Source organism: Varanus komodoensis, unplaced genomic scaffold (genome assembly GCF_004798865.1).
Source record: "Varanus komodoensis strain SLA01 unplaced genomic scaffold, ASM479886v1 scaffold22, whole genome shotgun sequence".
Lineage (NCBI taxonomy): Eukaryota > Metazoa > Chordata > Lepidosauria > Squamata > Varanidae > Varanus > Varanus komodoensis.
In genome coordinates, this window is record NW_025335606.1 from 18,830,561 (window position 1) to 18,847,783 (window position 17,223).

The 17,223-nt window shown below is 40.1% G+C and overlaps 1 protein-coding gene across 2 annotated transcripts in view; it reads left to right on the forward strand.

Annotated features, from left to right (window-relative positions):
• Positions 1-16,780, forward strand: part of LOC123024019 (synaptonemal complex central element protein 1-like) — a 37,501-nt gene extending 20,721 nt beyond the window's left edge. The window contains exons 3-14 of one of the 2 annotated variants that reach the window (XM_044431263.1): positions 1,157-1,219; positions 2,103-2,162; positions 3,316-3,390; positions 4,511-4,558; positions 5,864-5,918; positions 6,952-7,041; positions 10,278-10,341; positions 13,288-13,345; positions 14,484-14,598; positions 15,055-15,144; positions 15,971-16,064; positions 16,626-16,780. In XM_044431263.1, coding sequence (XP_044287198.1) covers positions 1,180-1,219; positions 2,103-2,162; positions 3,316-3,390; positions 4,511-4,558; positions 5,864-5,918; positions 6,952-7,041; positions 10,278-10,341; positions 13,288-13,345; positions 14,484-14,598; positions 15,055-15,144; positions 15,971-16,025 — 750 coding nt within the window. In that variant the 5' untranslated portion in view covers positions 1,157-1,179 and the 3' untranslated portion in view covers positions 16,026-16,064; positions 16,626-16,780. Of the gene's footprint in view, positions 1-1,156; positions 1,220-2,102; positions 2,163-3,315; positions 3,391-4,510; positions 4,559-5,863; positions 5,919-6,951; positions 7,042-10,277; positions 10,342-13,287; positions 13,346-14,483; positions 14,599-15,054; positions 15,145-15,970 lie in introns of both variants that reach the window. The other variant, XM_044431262.1, reaches the window with a different exon arrangement.
• Positions 16,781-17,223: the final 443 nt, after the last annotated feature.

Genomic DNA, 17,223 nt, shown 5'->3' on the forward strand with positions numbered 1-17,223 from the left:
ACATGGAACTCTTCCCGTGAGTTCCCTATTCTTCCCCCAGAGTCTCCAAAGTGGTCACGACAGCCCATGCCTTGTTCTGGGAGTATTCCCTTTTCCATTGTTGCTCCTGTTTGCACATCACACTCTTACTGTATTCCTTCCTCTCCTATGGAACTCCAATCTTGGCTGGCGGCACTGGTAGCTTCCATCGCTCCCTGCCTTTCCCCATTTGTGCTGCAGCACCGCCTTCATCGCCACTGCCATCAGATCCATTTGCAGGCTGTCTTTCGGTACATTTGCTTTTTAACTATGCATCTTCTTAGCCGTTTTCAAAAACTGCACCTACTGAACACCACCAAGCTATGTGTTACGTACAACTTGTGTGTGTGTGTGTGTGTGTGTGTGTGTGAACTCCAGCTTTGTCCAGGTCTCCTTTTGAAATGACATGTAGTAGACTGTTTAACTTTTCCTTGCCACTTGATTTTTTCAGTAAGCAGATTATATTTTGGCAACTAGATAGGTCTAAGTGGAAGGGTCTACAAGTGGAGAGTATGCTACCAATTAGTAGATATATGGGTAAACAGACAGTCTTTGGAGGCTATATAGTAAGCATTCAGCTCTAACTGTTTAATGTTTTTTAGACCTTGCCTTTTGATTTGAAGTCACCTGGAGGGTGGCTGCACAAATTTACTCAAAACAATTATGTAGAATCCATAAAACAGAAGTAGAAAACCAAAAAAATCAACATAATAAGCACTTCAGAGTGGGGAAGGAGGATGCAGGGGATACAGGTTACTTCATACTCTGGCCTCTGAGTCTTCTCCCCTGCCTACCGCTTGAAGGATATCCTAGAGAGAGTCCCTGGCCTCAGTGAGGCAGCTGGCACAGCTCTTTCTGGGTTGGATGCATAGTTGGGGTGGGTAAATAGAAAGGAATGTGGGTTCCCACTTCTGTGGTTGTCCCTGACCTCAGATCTGGGAATACAAAGTATCTTATGGTTTCCTAGATGCTGTCCAGGGGCCACAAGATCACTCCCTAAGTAAAGATGGAATAGCTGTACTGTTAGTGTACAGTTAATAGCTGCTGGTTAATGCTAGGACCAACTGTCTTTATGAAGTGGATGTTAGTTTACTATAATATCTGGACAATTTTGTGTTTGCGATTGTTCTCTCTACAGATCCCTGGGATTTTGCTTCAGAAATGGAGGAGATACTGTCACTTGTGAAACAAATGCAGAATGGTATTTTGAAGTTAATTGTTAGAGGGATATACCTAGTAGGGGAGTAGGTAATAGTGTACACAGGATAGTTAAAAGTTGGGATATCTGAGCACTTATATTTCCCCCTGTTTTGCTGTCAGGAGAATATTTCTGACTAGTAGGTAAAGCTGGCCAATATCTAAAATTTTGCATTCCTAGGTAGCAAATAAGTTTAGTTTGATCTGTTGTTGATCTAACTATGACTTGGGTTCAGAATAAGGTTTCCCAAATTTATGAAGGGAGTGTTAACTAGTATATCTATGCTTATGCCAAAGAATTGTATGTCTGTACTCTGCAAATATATTTCCATGCTGTTAGGAGATAGAGCCAATCATATTTAGTTCTTTATGATAGAATGCACATAAATTTACAATACAGCCATATACAGACATAATGCCTTTAGTATTTTTAGATGCCAGGAGTGCCCCAACCTGGAATCATGAGCCCCATATTAAGATCTTCAAAAATTTATTTGAGGCTTCTGTATCCATTGTATGTAAGTGTTCATGAATGATGAGGAAAGTCACATTAGGAAGAGAAAAAAGTGGAAGATTTGTTTGGGGTTGGGCAAGAGAACATGGTGAGAGGGAAAGGCTACATCAGGAGGGTCTGTGGAGGAGGAAACCAGCAGTTTCTCTGGCAGCATCAGAAAATAATCAAGCATGGTATTAAATGTATTGCATATATAGAAATATTGGTGTTTTCCTTGGGGCTCCAGGTTATGACACTTGCCAAGGGATAGAAGATATACCATAATGTATGGGGAAATGGTGCAATTTGGAAGTTGAAACTATTAACTTAATATTAATTATATTCTATTTGCATAGCATGATGAATTCATCTGTAGTTTAACTTCTTTTTGTAGTGCAAAATCTGGAGCCAAAAATTGAAGACTTAGTAAAAAGGATCAATAAATTGCAGCAAGGTAAGAAGAAAAGAGAGATTAGCAGTCTTTATTTCTAAAGAGAACCTTAAAAGCAGGTACTCCTGCAATGGACATTGCCCAGTTGAGGCTTCTGATTTCTGCACTTTTGGAACTGTGTGCTTGTATAGTTGTGCAAGTGCAGCTTTAAAAAATTGTATATATGTGCCTTTAAAAATAAATTTCTTGCCAATTACTAGTGGCCCCTTCAATGTGCCACATGGAAATGGCTGTTGAAATGGATTGCAAACAGTGGCTGTGAGACCACTGGGGGGAGAAAAAAAGGGCAAAAAGGGTTAAAGGAAATAAAAGGCCATGGCAAGCCAAAGGAATCACAGTCATGCTGGGGGAGGTGCACAGGCAAGTAAGTTCTGCCACAGAGTCTCCTGGCATGCCTTTAACAGGACCAAGGGTGAGGGAGAAGACAAACAGCCCAAGGTGAGCTTAGTTGTCTGTCAGGTGCCTCTTGAGTTGTTGGCACAATGATCAACCCACTATGGCTTATTTCCAGGATGGATTGTTGTGACATACAAACTTGCCTGTAGTATTTATAGTTCACATTTTTGGGTCTAAGGGTAACAAAAACAAATTAATATTATGCTTCCCCTCCTCAGCAAAACAACTACCCTATATTAATCAAAATGTTCTCACCTTCTACCAACAATCATGGCCTTGAGCCTCAAAAGTCAGCCCAAATTGGTAACTCTTATGATGTATATGAAAGAAACTATTTATGGTCAGATACACAGTCATGGCAGAAGATTTAGTGGTGATTTAAGACTATTGTCATGATCCGTATTACATGAATTATCTGGTTGTTTGATCCATCTCATATTTGGTGTTCCTCCTCTTCTTCTGCCTTCAACTTTTCCTAGCATTACTGTCTTCTCCAACTAATATTGCCTTCTCATGTTGTGCCCAAAGTACAACCTCAGTTTTATCATTTTTGCTTCCACAGTTTGTTAGGTAGAGCCAAAGTTAGGAACAAGAGAGATAGGGTTACTGAATTAAGACTACTGGTACTAGCTCAAGGTTTGTACTACTACAAAGCAGGATTCAAATCTTTCTCTGGATGCATCCAGATCCAGCACTCTGCTTTAGCACTCCACTGATCATTTATTCCCACTTTTCTTTCTTTTGCTGCATTTGTTTCTAGCCAAGAAGATAATAAGTGAAGAGTTCTCTGAGGCAAATAAGCACAGCAATGCACTACAGAGGGAACTGGAAAAATGTAGGTAATTCCAGAATTATGTGATAAAAACATGATCATTGTGAATATAGGATTCTTACTGAAATTACTTGACTTACCTGGATAAATTATATTTTTTATATTTATATTCTTAAGCCCCTGTTTTGGCTCAGTTGTAACACAATGAATCCAGACAGAACTCTAGACATAAATGGTCCTTTTGAAAGGTTTTAGATTTGGAAATTACTATCCGTAAAGTAATCCTTAGCAATATAGTAAGGCAGGTTTCATATCTTCTTTTGGGAAGGGCAGGTGGGAATGAGCACCAGGGCAAATTAAGAATGGTTCTAATCCTTTCAGGATACTGCTGTTCAAAATGCATTTTTTCACTGCTCAGAGACACTGCTTTAGTTTGAAGTCAGTGCAAAAAGTAGCTGCTGCTTGCTCAGCTTCTTAATATTATGTATCATGTGTTTCCAATTTTCTCCTTTACCAGCAGTATCCAATATAATGACAATCCATAGCTTATCATATGTGAGTGGGAGTGTATAAGTGTGCAGCTTCCAGTGTATTCCTCACTTCCATTTTCAGTTAGCAACCTATTATGAAAACTTATGGGTAAATATGCTTACTGAAATTATATAATTATTTTAATAGCTACCAATGTATTGCATGATCTTTTGTCCATTTTCAATTTTCTGCACATTGCTATCAGGAATACCTCATCACATCTTCCTAGCTAAACAACTATTGATCCAGATTCCAGGAAGATAGAGAGCAAAGTGACACAAAAGCAGAATGAGCTTTGTATAAGATGTATACTTTTTAGTCAGTTCTTCATCACACAAGATTTTGAGATAATATATATTACAGGTTGGCTAACCCTCGGCACCTGCAGATCCAGGGAACGATTTGTCTGAAGTATTTCTGCACTACTTTTCTCTGAATTAACCTCACTGGTTTCTCAAAATAAAATTTTCTATAATGTATAATTTTCAAAGTTTGCTTTGAAACAACCTATGCAATAACTTAATGAGAACAGTTCTTTCCAAGCTTTGCATCATCCATATGGCATAAAAAGATAAACTGGGGCCTCTTCCGCTTACCAGTCTTGTACTATCATAAAGGCAGAACTGAGCGAATTCTTTTCCTTCTCTTGTAGTGCATGCTGAGAAGTCAACACTTGAGGAAATACTGAACAAGAAGAAAGGTGATAACAAATTTGGGAGTGCTTGTTTGAGGTTTTCAGGACCGTTTTAGCACACATCCAAAACATCTCCCCTTCAATATGCATATTGGTTGCAGGGAGAGCCCGTTTTTTTCAAGCACTGGATCTATTATCTGAGTCAATCTGAATTTTCCCCCCATATGGGGCATTCATTATTACTATGATTGTGGTCTGGAATGTGGTTTTGAGAATGTTACATAAATTCTACTGGATATGGTCTGTGGCAATGTTATTAAAGAGCAAGACAAACTTCACTCTCCTTAATGGTTGTTTCATGTTATATGGGTTTAATTTAAAATATTAGCTGGCTGTGCTTTCCTGTGGTACAGACTTTGCACTGTAGCCCTCTATAACCAGATATCCTTTTATTTAAATCTTCTGTAGCAACAAACACTACCCTTTCTTCCTCACACCTATTTTGTAAAAATTTTGTTCCCTTTAAAATTGTTTTATTGTCTTGAATATCTTTGTGCTACTCTGTTGTTATAGTTATGATACACATTTATATCCTTTCCTTAAATACAAAGTATTTCCAGGGTGGCTTACAGAGTTCCAATAGAATACAAAAATAAACAGTCTTTCGACAATGATAACACTGTAGCATACACACATGTGCTCTAAAAATATGTGACAAAGATCACCCATGACAAAGATCAGGCTATCTTTTGTAGCAAAATACAGCAAGATCTTCTTTCCATTCCCATCTATGGTCTGATGGTATATCTGGTTGGGATTAGGTCAGGTATAATGAGATCCAAATATAATGTAATTGAAGAACACCACTTAATAATTTTATAGATATATCTTTAGTTCAACATGGCTTCATATGAGGAAGGACTGGTGCAGAACTTATAGTCCCAAGAAAGTTCATTTTAGTTGAGTGATCTCTAACTTTACATTTCATTTTTTCACAGCAGCAGCACTGATACTTTCACGTAACTATCCATAATAATACCAAGATCCCTTTCCTAGTTAGGTTTCCCTCCTCTGACAATCTGTTAGGTTTCTGTACTCCGCACATGGGAAGGATGGAGTACTCCCTTTCCTCCAGCCCATCTTACTTGTCTGTATGCACTTTCTTATTTGTTGTATCTTCCAGGCAAGTACTTAAATACAGGACTTATGTACTCTATTCTGTTTGATGAGATTTCATAAGATATATTGCATTATTTGGAAACTAGGAATATTGCTATGAGTTCAAAGCTAGAATTCAAATGACCATGTAGAAAAATTACACATAAAAGGAGCAACTGTGTGGCTAAATGCTAACACTAATCTTCATTGTAGAGGCCTGGAAAATCATGCAGCTACACTGTGAGGAGACAAAGACTGAGATGCAAAGGTAGGCTATGGTAGCACTATCAGTCAAAAGACCTATTCCAACTCTTCCTCCTTAACAGATTTTTTCATGGAATGAAAAAATAAATAGTGAAAAAAACATGAGGTTTACAAGTATAAGGCAATGAAGATGTCTGGGCTTCTGTAAAATCACAGGGTGATTGCTCAATAACAAAAGCCTTGTCTGGAAGCCCCTCAGGTTAAAAATGAGACATCAGTCTTGCCTCTTTGGTCATCTTTATTTATTTTGTATGTTGAATTTCTTAATATGTTACTTGATGTTCAGAAATTGCTAGTAAATGCTATCAAACTATCGACAATTACTTTGGGGGGGGGAGAATAATATTAAGCTGCAAAGACTTTATAAATTCATAATTGTAACAAAAAGATCCATTAACTCAGGATCACATAGTTATATGAGTATTGTCCCTCTTAGCACTTTTGCTTGGTAAAAACATATATTGGATATATGTTGCCATCCATTCATTAACTATATTTTATAGACAACAGGATAAATCAGAAGCAGCCCAATCACACATTGTGTAATGTCAATAGGAACTTAAATCTGAGCCAGATATCTAGAGACAGAAATAGTACTTCTGGGGCTGGTGGTAGCTTTCTTCACATGCCAAACAATAGCGGGGTAGGATTTCTGTCAGGACTGAGCGCAACAGGAAAGAATTGCATGCCTTCTGTGTGCACCTTGGTCCCATAGCTCATATGGTTTGGCCCAAAGCATTCAAATGTTAAGAACACTTTAAGATAACATTATCTACTCAATATAGTGCAAAACATAAGGTATAGAAGATAAATGTATTTTATGCTCTATGCAGGGTTGTCACAGCTGAAGCGGAGAATGCAATAGGAATCTCTAAGAAAGTCTGGATGATGTTAGTCTAGGGCCAGGCTTGCTATCAAATTTTATTTCTCTATAATGTATACAGTGCCTTCCCTCATATATTGTATTGTATGACCACAGCTCAGCACCACAAAATTAGGAGGCTAATTCTGAACCTAAGCTTCATCTTGTTTATCAGGCAGCAGAAACTGAACTCAGAGTGTAAGCAAAATATTGAGGAACTTGCAACCAAGATCCACGAGGAGAAACTGAAGCAAAGCAAGCAGAGGTATTTCCTAGAACCTTGTGATAAAAATCTGTGTTGTAAATGTCATGCAAGTGTTCATCTTTAAGTCTTGACCTACACTTGGATGTCACAATTTTCATCTTGGAAAAAGTTTGTTCACAGATGTATGTGGTGCCAAAGCCTGTGAACATGTTTAAATCTCCACATGCTAATACTTTCAAAACTGGGGGCACTCCAAAAAAGGGCAAGTAGAGAGAAAGATCGAATGAAAGGACAGCCTCCCACCTGGAGCAGAGGATATCCCAATAAGTTGGCTTCAAATTATATGCAGGTGCTCATACACATCACTTCCTGCCAGCCAAGCCTCAATCATGAGAAGTAAAATGGCAGCCACGGGAAAGGGAACTTGACTGGAGGAAAATGTGGGAAGGGGAATCCCATGTGCTTTCCTGCTAAGATAATACTGCTTCCCTCTCAACCCAAGGGGCCACTCACTGGCTCGTGCAATCATTGATGCATGAGAAGACTCCTAGCTGGAGTGTGTGGGTGAGGAATGGCAAAAGAGAGCTGTATGGCTAATGGGGCAGATTAGAATTCAAATAAATAAATACATTAAGCAATAAGTCAGAGCAACCAGCTCTTGTTGAGAAAGGAAGGATGCTTTTGCCTAAAGCAGCAACCTCACCAGTAACCTTGGAAGCCACTTGGAGGAGCCTTGATGTGTGGAGCCTCTAGAAATGTTCAGCATGCAAAATACTTGTGTCCTTTTTGCAAAAATACCAGGCCTTTTACTCTCCTTTTCCCACCATTTTTGTAAAAGCAGGCCAGACATCTCCTGTACCCATCCTCACAGCAGCTTTATCTTTCTTTCACACATATATAGCCTTCAGCAAGGTTATTTATTTATTTATTACAAGCATTTATATCCCATCCTATTACCAAGCACTCAGGACAGCTTACAAAATATAAAAGTACACTATAAAATATAAAAATACAATATAAAACCTCAATTATTTAAAACAGTATGAAGTATATCACAAACTTAAGAAAAAGGAGGAAAAAATAGAAAGTGCAACTGTGAAGGGAAAAATCCTAAAACATTGGTTATTAAAATAAAAAATCTAAAACCATTGGTTATTAAAATAATGGTTGAATAAAAAGGTTTTTACCTGGTGCCAGAAAGAGTATAACGTCAGCACCAGGCGGACCTCTCTGGGTAGCAGATTCCATACTCTGGGTGTCACTGCAGAGAAGGCCCTCCTCCAGGTAGACACTCTCCGTACTTCCTTTAGAGAGGGTTTCTGGAGCAAGGACTCCCCCGCCGATCTTAAGGATGCAGGGAAAGGGTAGGGGGTGAAGAGCTGAGTGGTATGGGTACCTGACTCTGCCTGCTAGCAAAACATCCAGAATGGCTAAAATGTTGCTATGGAGGATAAGACCAAAAGGGGGATGACAGAATGAACCATGGAGATCAGAAGAAACATGCTGCTATTGTGTTTTGTAAGAAAGGGACTGGAAAAACAGCAGTAGATGGTGCCACTTGAGGCAGGAAGAACAGTGAGGGTCTGAGGGAAAATGCCTTGAGGGTGATAGTAGTAAACAAGCTGGTTGGAAGGCTGCACATAAGGAACATGGGGGTGGCAGGTTGGGGACCCCTGCTGTAGGGAATTATTTATTTATTTATTTATTTTATTAAAACATTTTTATGCCGCCCCATTCGCCGAAGCCTCGGGGCAGCTTACAACAATAAGTTAAAATAATTATAATATAAATCAAAAATATAAACATTAAATTAAACATACAAAGATACAGTATAAAATAAGCCGCCCTGGCCAGATAAAATCCAATAATATTAACAGTTAAAATGCTGCTTGAATAAAAAGGTCTTCGCCTGGCGCCGAAAAACAAATAACGACGGCGCCAGGCGGACCTCTCTGGGGAGCGCGTTCCATAACTTAGGAAAAGTTTCCATAACATAGAAAGCCCTCCTCCAAGTACCCACCCTCCTAATTTCTTTCACGGAGGGTTCCCGGAGAAGGGCCTCCCCTGCCGATCTCAAGGGGCGGCTGGGCATATATGGATGCAAGCGCGCCTTCAGGTAACCAGGACCCAAGCCGTTTAGGGCTTTATAGTTCATCACCAACACCTTGAATTGGGCCCGGACTTCAATGGGAAGCCAGTGAAGCTGACGGAGAACTGGAGTCATGTGAACATAATGCCCAGTCCCCATCAGCAGCCTGGCAGCTCTATTTTGAACCAATTGAAGTATCCGGACCGTCTTCAAGGGTAGCCCCACGTAGAGCGCGTAACAGAAGTCAAGACGGGAAGTCACCAGTGCATGTGTCACTGTCGCGAGGCAGTCGTACTCCAGATAGGGGCATAGCTGGTGAATCAGCCGAAGCTGGAGGAAAGCGCTCCTCTCCGCTGCTGTCACCTGAGCTTCTAGTGAAAGCTCCGGGTCGAGGAGCACTCCCAAGCTGCGAACCTTGTCCCTAGGAGGGAGTGCAACCCCATTCAGAACAAGGTTCAGTTCATCCTCTCCGAAGCCCGAACCACCAACCAACAGGACCTCCATCTTGTCTGGATTGAGCTTCAGTTTATTGGCCCTCATCCAGCCCATTACCTCGGCCAGGCACCGGTTCAGTACAGCCACTGCCTCACCTGGATTGGTGGAAAACGAGAGGTAGAGCTGGATATTGTCAGCGTACTGATGGTTCCGCAGCCCACACCTCCTGATGACCTCTCCCAGTGGTTTCAAGTAGATGTTGAACAGCAACGGGGACAAAATGGACCCCTGCGGTACTCCATGGCATAACTGCCATGGCGCAGAGCCATAGTCCCCCAGCACCACCTTCTGGAACCGGCCATTGAGATAGGAGCGGAACCACTGCAAAGCACTGCAAATTAATTACCAAAAGAAATAAGAATAACCCATAGTTTAAACAGGTATTAAAGTGGTCTGGATAAATTGATGCAGAATGGTCTGGTAATTACAATCAGCTATATGTAACTTCCATATTCAGAGATAGTATATTTCTGATTATAAAGTACAGGGGACAAGTGGAAAGTAATAGTAATTTCCAGTTTGCTCTACTTATGAGCTTTGTTGGGACATTTGTATGTTTGCTGTTGAATATGAAGCACTGGACTGGACGTGCTCTTGGTCTGGTGCAGCCTAGGCAGTTCCTTGGCTTAGAAATATGCTGCTGTCTCCCTTGCAATGATTTTACTCTGCTCTTGCCATGCCCTGACCTCTGTGTGTGTGTTTTTGCTTTCAGATCAAAATTTCAGCAGCAACTTGATGAATTGATAGAGAAGCACAAGAGTCTCTGGGACCTTTATGTAAGACCAGGTCCTTTAATGAGTTTTCTTGCAGTATGTCTAATCCTTGTCATGTTCATTTGTGTGTGACAGTATGTGAATACAGCAGAAATAGAGTAGTATATTCTTGAATTGTGTCCCTTGCTTTAGAAACAAACTGACATCAAAAGAACTAGATACATTGGAAGGTACCTGAAAAGAGAGGCTGCTGGGTTCTGTGTCTGGATGAGGAAGTGTGACAGTATTAATTCAAGTAGCAAGGACAGAAACTATGGAAGAGTTCCTTGGTGTTCTTCTGATGGATATAATATAGGAATGGGAAAATGTTGTCAGGAGGAACAGGCAGAACACTAGAGAAATAAGGACTATATTGGGATTAAGGAACATGGGAAGAAATGTTATTTTTTTCAGAGACTGCTGTCTGTGGAATCTTGGGCATTTTGAAGGGCAAGACTTGTGCCCTTAGTCTTATCTTGCTTTTCAGTAGACTCCATTCCTGTAGCACTTTCTGCAGCTTCCAGACACTGACACAACAAGGGTTGGCTCTTAAGGACAAAGTTTATGAGACATATGACCACTTAGTGAGTGGGAGGTGATGGGGACATCACAATAGCAGAGGCAAACTTTATCTATTCTTGTCATGATGGTGCTATGATTTAAATAAACATAATATATACAATTGTTCATGTATGCAAAATTAGAATTGGCTGGCATGTTAACATATACAGTGGATGCCAAAAATGTATACACATTGTAAGAAAGGAAAAAACTGTATTAAAAACTGTTGCATGGTGATGTTAGCATTCATTTGATTAACACTATCTTTTGAGCAAACATCATACTACACATTGCTACTGTAATTCAATTCAACTTCAAAAAGTAATATATAGATAACATCTCTTAAAATGTGTATACATTTTTTGCACCCTCTGTGTATAGAATGTAGGGGCATGGAATAGTGTGTGTATGTGTGTTGTGGGGAGGGGGAGATTGGAGTAGAGAGCTGTTGTGTGTCTCACAACTGATGCAATGTGTGTGGCTATCCAAAGGGGCTCCCCATAAGACAATTCAGTCCAGGGAAAAATTATCTAGTTACCTACTGCTTCCATGGTCAGCCTGCGCTATGTAAGATCAGACAAGATGAGATATTAGGCTAAAATGTGCTGTGTCGTTGCCATGTTAGTACTGATTATTTATTTATTTATTTATTTATTTAAAATATTTATATGCCGTCCTAAACTCAAAAAAGCCTCAGGACAGCTTACAATGTAATAACATAAATAACATAAATAACATTCCCGACCCACACTGGCTGCAATTATAAAAACATAGAAAAAACAATATTAAAACTGATTAAAATACCTCTGGAATAAAAAGGTCTTAACCTGGCACTGAAAAACAAATAACGACGGTGTCAGGCGGACCTCTCTGGGGAGTGCATTCCATAGATGAGGAGCCACCGCAGAGAAAGCCCTCCTCCGGGTACTTTGCCTCCTAATATCTTTCACGGAGGGTTCCCGGAGGAGAGCCTCTGCTGCCAATCTCAAGGGGCGGGAGGGCAAATATGGAAGAATGCGTTCCTTCAGGTATCCAGGTTCCAAGCCGTTTAGGGTTTTATAGGTAATAACCAGCACCTTGAATTGAGCCTGGACTTAGATGGGAAGCCAGTGAAGCTGGTAGAGGACTGGGGTTATGTGAGAATAACACCCAGTCCCCATCAGCAACCTGGCTGTTCTGTTTTGCACCATCTGAAGTATCCGGACTATCTTCAGGGGCAGCCCCATGTAGAGCGCATTACAGAAATCCAACCGGGAAGTAACCAATGCATGTGTCACTGTCACTAGGCAGTCTTCCTCCAGGTAGGGGCGCAGCTGATAGATTATCTGAAGCTGAAGGAAAACGCTTCTCGCCACCGCAGTCACTTGAGCTTCCAAGGACAGCTCCGAATCGAGGAGCGCTCACAAGCTGGCAACATGATAGCCATTGTAACTCTTATGCCTGGACAAACATGTCCTTAGCAAAATTACCTGCTATACATTTTGAGGTTTCTCATATGAGCCAGACCAGCAAGAACATGTACAAAGAGGTACAAATATTAGCTCTGTTCAAGTATGTGATACCTTCAAGTACTGACTACACAAAAGAGCTATTGAGAACATACAGCTAGCTCCGTCCCTAGATATGGGCATCTGAGATTCTCAACCCTATCCCCACCATGGCAATTGCTGCCAGTCTGAAGTGAGCCATATGTGCTCTCTCTATAGGGGCAGAAACCTTGACTGAATAGAGTCACATCCATACAGTGACTCCTACATGCATACATCTATATTCACATTGGCTTCCTGCAGACTGACACATCAGGCAGAGGAATGTAGCTGGCATGAACCTCCATCAACAATCCTTTCATGTTTGTGGAAGGACAATGATATGATACTAGAGATATATTAATTTGCTGCATTTTTACTGTTATTAACAGTCATGGGAAGTGACAATATGCATCAGGATCACATTTCTAAAAGAGAAGTTTTCCTAATTATTAAAGCAACAATATTTATGGTGATGATGATGATTCTTTCGATTTTTACAGGTTTCCTTTTCACTGTGATATGTTCCTGATTAAAACACCCCTCTCCTCAAGTTGGTATTTGACATATGGGACAAAACCAGTAGGTACTCATATACCTACAATGTTTTGCCTTGTGCAACTTTGGTGTGTGCATATGTGTCTCAGTAATTTTGAGGAGATGAATGGTGCTGGGAGAAAAAGTTAGAAGGCTTTCCCCTGATGCTCTGGTCCTAAACCTATTCCCCCACCCCTCTCCATGGCTGTTATTAGCAGTTTAAGAAAACCAATGGAAACCCTATTCATAGATCTCTTGCATCACTTTGCATCTCCCTTGGTCCTGGTGGCAATGTGATTTGTGGATCGTTCTCCTTTCCATTCTATTCTGTTTGCTGTCTTTTCAGGGTAAGGAGAAGTCAGTGGCTGACCTGAGAGATAGCAAGGAGTGTTTGCTCAATGAAGGTGAGAGAGACCACACAATGTGGGATATTTAGGAAACCAATACATGTAAGGGTTATTTCAAATGATAATGTTTAACACTATCATTACACATTTGCTATGTACTTGCCATATGAGATCCAAGCACCTTTCTTCAAGGTTATACTACTTTTATGGAATATTGCATGTTCTTAGAACTTAGATTTTTTCAGCAACAGGAAAACTAATTTTAATTCCCACCCCACTTTCCCAGGCAACATGGCCATTGGTTTTGCACATACAGTGTGGAATGTGCTTATTCCTTTAAAAACAAAACAAAAAAGGAAAAAGACAGCAAGCACTGGCAGATCTGCATCAGTGCCCGTTTATAGTTTTGAAAAACTTATAGCTATGAAAGCAATGAGCTCCCTATCCCTGGTGCTGAAGCGTATTTTCCTAATTTTATTTGAAGCAGAAAATATAAAAATAGGTAATAGAGTTGTATATTTACCATGGATGAAGCATAAATCAAGATGAATACCCTGTCTCAGAGATATTAGATTCTAAGGCAAACTTGTATGTCCAAAGCAGTCTGAGGTGACTCTGAAATGTCAGAATTGCCTCAGAGCCACAGTAGTGGGTATGTGTAATTTTTTCTGGTCAGTGCACTACATTTTGAGCCTCCCCAAGCTCTCCATAAATGGAAAAAGGCATGGAAAAGTAGAGGAATTAATATTTTGGGACTGATAGTTCTAGTTTCCAGTCAAAGAATAACTTCACCAGGGCTCTCCTTTTATTTTCAATCACATTGCTTTCAGGAGTGATGTAAAATAAAATGTTAGAAGAAGCTTTTTCAATGACTTAACTTTCTGTGATGGTTTGGTAGCAATGGTGGCAGCATTGTTCAGGCTTGGGAAGCTTGAGAAACAAACTCAGAGAGAGATGGTATCCCACTGCTAACTGTTCAGTAGGGTGGCTGACTGACAGCTAGCTCCCTGATTCTGGCAACCTTATGAATAGTTCTCTGTTGTTTGGCCAACTTTTCAAGCACCACATCTAAGTCAGTCCACTGAGTTCCCAAACCTTGTCCTCTTAAAGTTCCTCTGCACCTTCTGCTTAAGGCAGAAAGGGTTCTTTATCTTGACATGCCTAAACATAGTCTTGTGTTCCAATATTTTCCCAGAAAAACTGATACAGGAGAAACTAGCCCATGTTCAAGAGGAGTTAGATTTGTTGAACCAGTCTGCCTTAACTGAGGAGAGAAAACTCCTGAAGAGCCAGCAAGCTGCAGCTACCCTGTGAGTGTAATCTGAATTCTGTTTACAGTTTGACCCATCTAAATATCTGTGTTACTTCTATAGACTGTCCAGTAAAATAATCAATTTGTAAATTTCACTTTTTCCAAAAATGGCTTTAAAACAGAAACCAAGTATAATATTTGCAACGGCAAGGCAACCAGTAATCTTGAGCAAAGTAATATGAGAAGACATTAGAACAGTCTTCTCCAACTTGGTGTCCTTCAAAAAACTTAGCTTTTAGTCCCCTTTAGTCCTAACTAGCATAGCAAATGGTCAGGAATGCTAGGAGCTATAGTATAAAACATCTGGAAGGCACCAGGTTGGGCAAGGTTGCACTAGAATACCTGGTGGCTCCTGGGATAGGTATGTTTCATGTGCACAATACATACCTAGAAAGCAAGAAGTAACCTGACAGACTTGACTTAAGAAACATCTCACCACCTCTTTTGTCCCCAGAGAATTATTTCAAGAAGAAAATCACAAAGCAAAAGAATATCTGGAAGCAGCCTCCAAACACAATTTTGATTTGCAGCAGAGATGCAGCAGGTGTGTTGAAGGTGGGAGTATGTTGAGCATGAGTGAGTTCTGTGATAGATGAGAAGTTCTGGGTCAGGGGGCTGGGATCTAGTACAGCTAGCTTAATTTTATGTTCTTGGAATGGGGTGCTCTTTGGTTGTCCTCGATGTTGAAGGATTTTAATGTAAAATTAAATAGGTATAGCTTGTAGACTTTGTAGTTCATTGGTTTTAAGTATTTAGGATTTAATAGGTTCAGGACAAAACATAATGTTGGCTGATTCCACAATTTTTATGCACTATGATTCCTCATATCTCTTTTTATGTATGGAAATATGTTGTGAATTACTTCTGACATAGCATTTTGTAGCTTCTGCTCTGTGGAAGATGATAGTTGTAACTATACTGTTTTTCATGCCTATTTGGATATATTTATGTGTTCCTAATAGTTAATCACTTCCACATGCGCCTCAGAATAAAGAAGAAAGGATTTGGGCATGGTCTGTATTTCAACCTCCCATAGCCTGGTACCTTGCAGATGTTTAGAATGACAACTCTCATCAGCCCCAGCTAGCATGGCCAATAATCAGGCATGCTAGTTAACAAAGCCCAAAACAGGTTGGGGAAGGCTGGAATAGGCAATCAATCCTATCAAATCGTCTTTTAAGCTGTGATTGGAGTACTTTAATCAGTTGTATTATTTGCTTCAAGGAAGGGTGAAACCAAACACCTTGGGTACTTTGAACTTTAATTCAAATTGTGTAATACTTCAGCATTCTTTGAGGATTTGTCTCCTCATTTTGTTTGATTCTTTTTCCTCCTTGTTGTTTACTACAACTGTTCCATCTCTCTTTCAGAGTAAATGCAGAATTGAAGGAATTTGGGATGGAGAATGGCAGTCTCGAAGACTAATTTGAGTTGTTGCAGCAGAAGATGGAGCACAGGTTAAGGGTTGGATGCAATTCTGCCATTCTGTAGACAATCAGTTTCAGTGGAAGTGGGAGGTGGGAAGTCTCCCTGTACCCTACAGCCCCTATATATCTCAGAATTGCTCTGGAGGCCTGGAAATCTCTCCAGAGCACTTTTTCAATGGGCATCAAGGGCTTTAGGGAGAGGAAGGAAGGAAAAGCTCTTGTCTCACTACTGGATTTCTAGAATAACAGTGATTAGGAAGCTATATGTAAAGTGCAGACAAGCTATGGTAGGAGCATTCTCAATGCTGACCAAGTAATAAATGTTGAATTGAACAAAAGAGAAAAGGAGGAGCAAAATAAGGGTGGACTCTGGATCATATGGATGTGCTGGTGATTGCAGAGGGGCCAAGAAATTGTGGGGATGTAGGAATCTGTGCTGGTAACATTAAGGATTGGGGAGAAACCAGGCAAACACTGGTTCATTGTTCTTAGTCTATGTGCATTTAGTGAACACTACAACTCTTCTCAGTACAAGGGAAAAGATTTCATAGGGATTTAAGAACTAACTCCTTAATTTTATCTCTCTTTACCACCCTAGGTCAGGTTAATGTGAGCAGAATCTTGCTTTTAGCATCAAGAAAAATTATTATCCCAGTGGAATCCTACATATTATATGCATCTTCCTGAACTTTGCAAGCCATTTGTTGTTAATAAAATGCCATTATCTCTGTTAAATAAAAGTAGTTTGGTTTCTTTAGTTCTTAATATTTGTCACTGCAAGAAAGGTTCAGCTATGAAAAGGTACAGCTGATCCAAAATTCAAATATCATTTTGGGGTTTCCAATAAAGCTTCATGACAGCAAAAACAATTTCTTCACACAGTGCATAAACTATAGTGTTTAATACTACAAGAAGTAGTGATGGCTACCAATTTGGACAGCTTTAAAATGGTACTAGAGAAATTTATGGAGGAGAAGGCTGTCAATGGCTACTAGTCATGATGGTCTTGATATTATGTCCAGTATCGAAAGCAGTATTCAATACCATCAGTGATATTGGGGGACATCAGTGGGAGGGTGATATTGCACTCATTTTCTGCTTTTGTGAGCTTCCCATAGACATCTGATTGGCTACTGAGGGAACAGAAAGCTGGATTAGATAGATACATATTGATCTGATCCAGAGCAGCTCTTCTT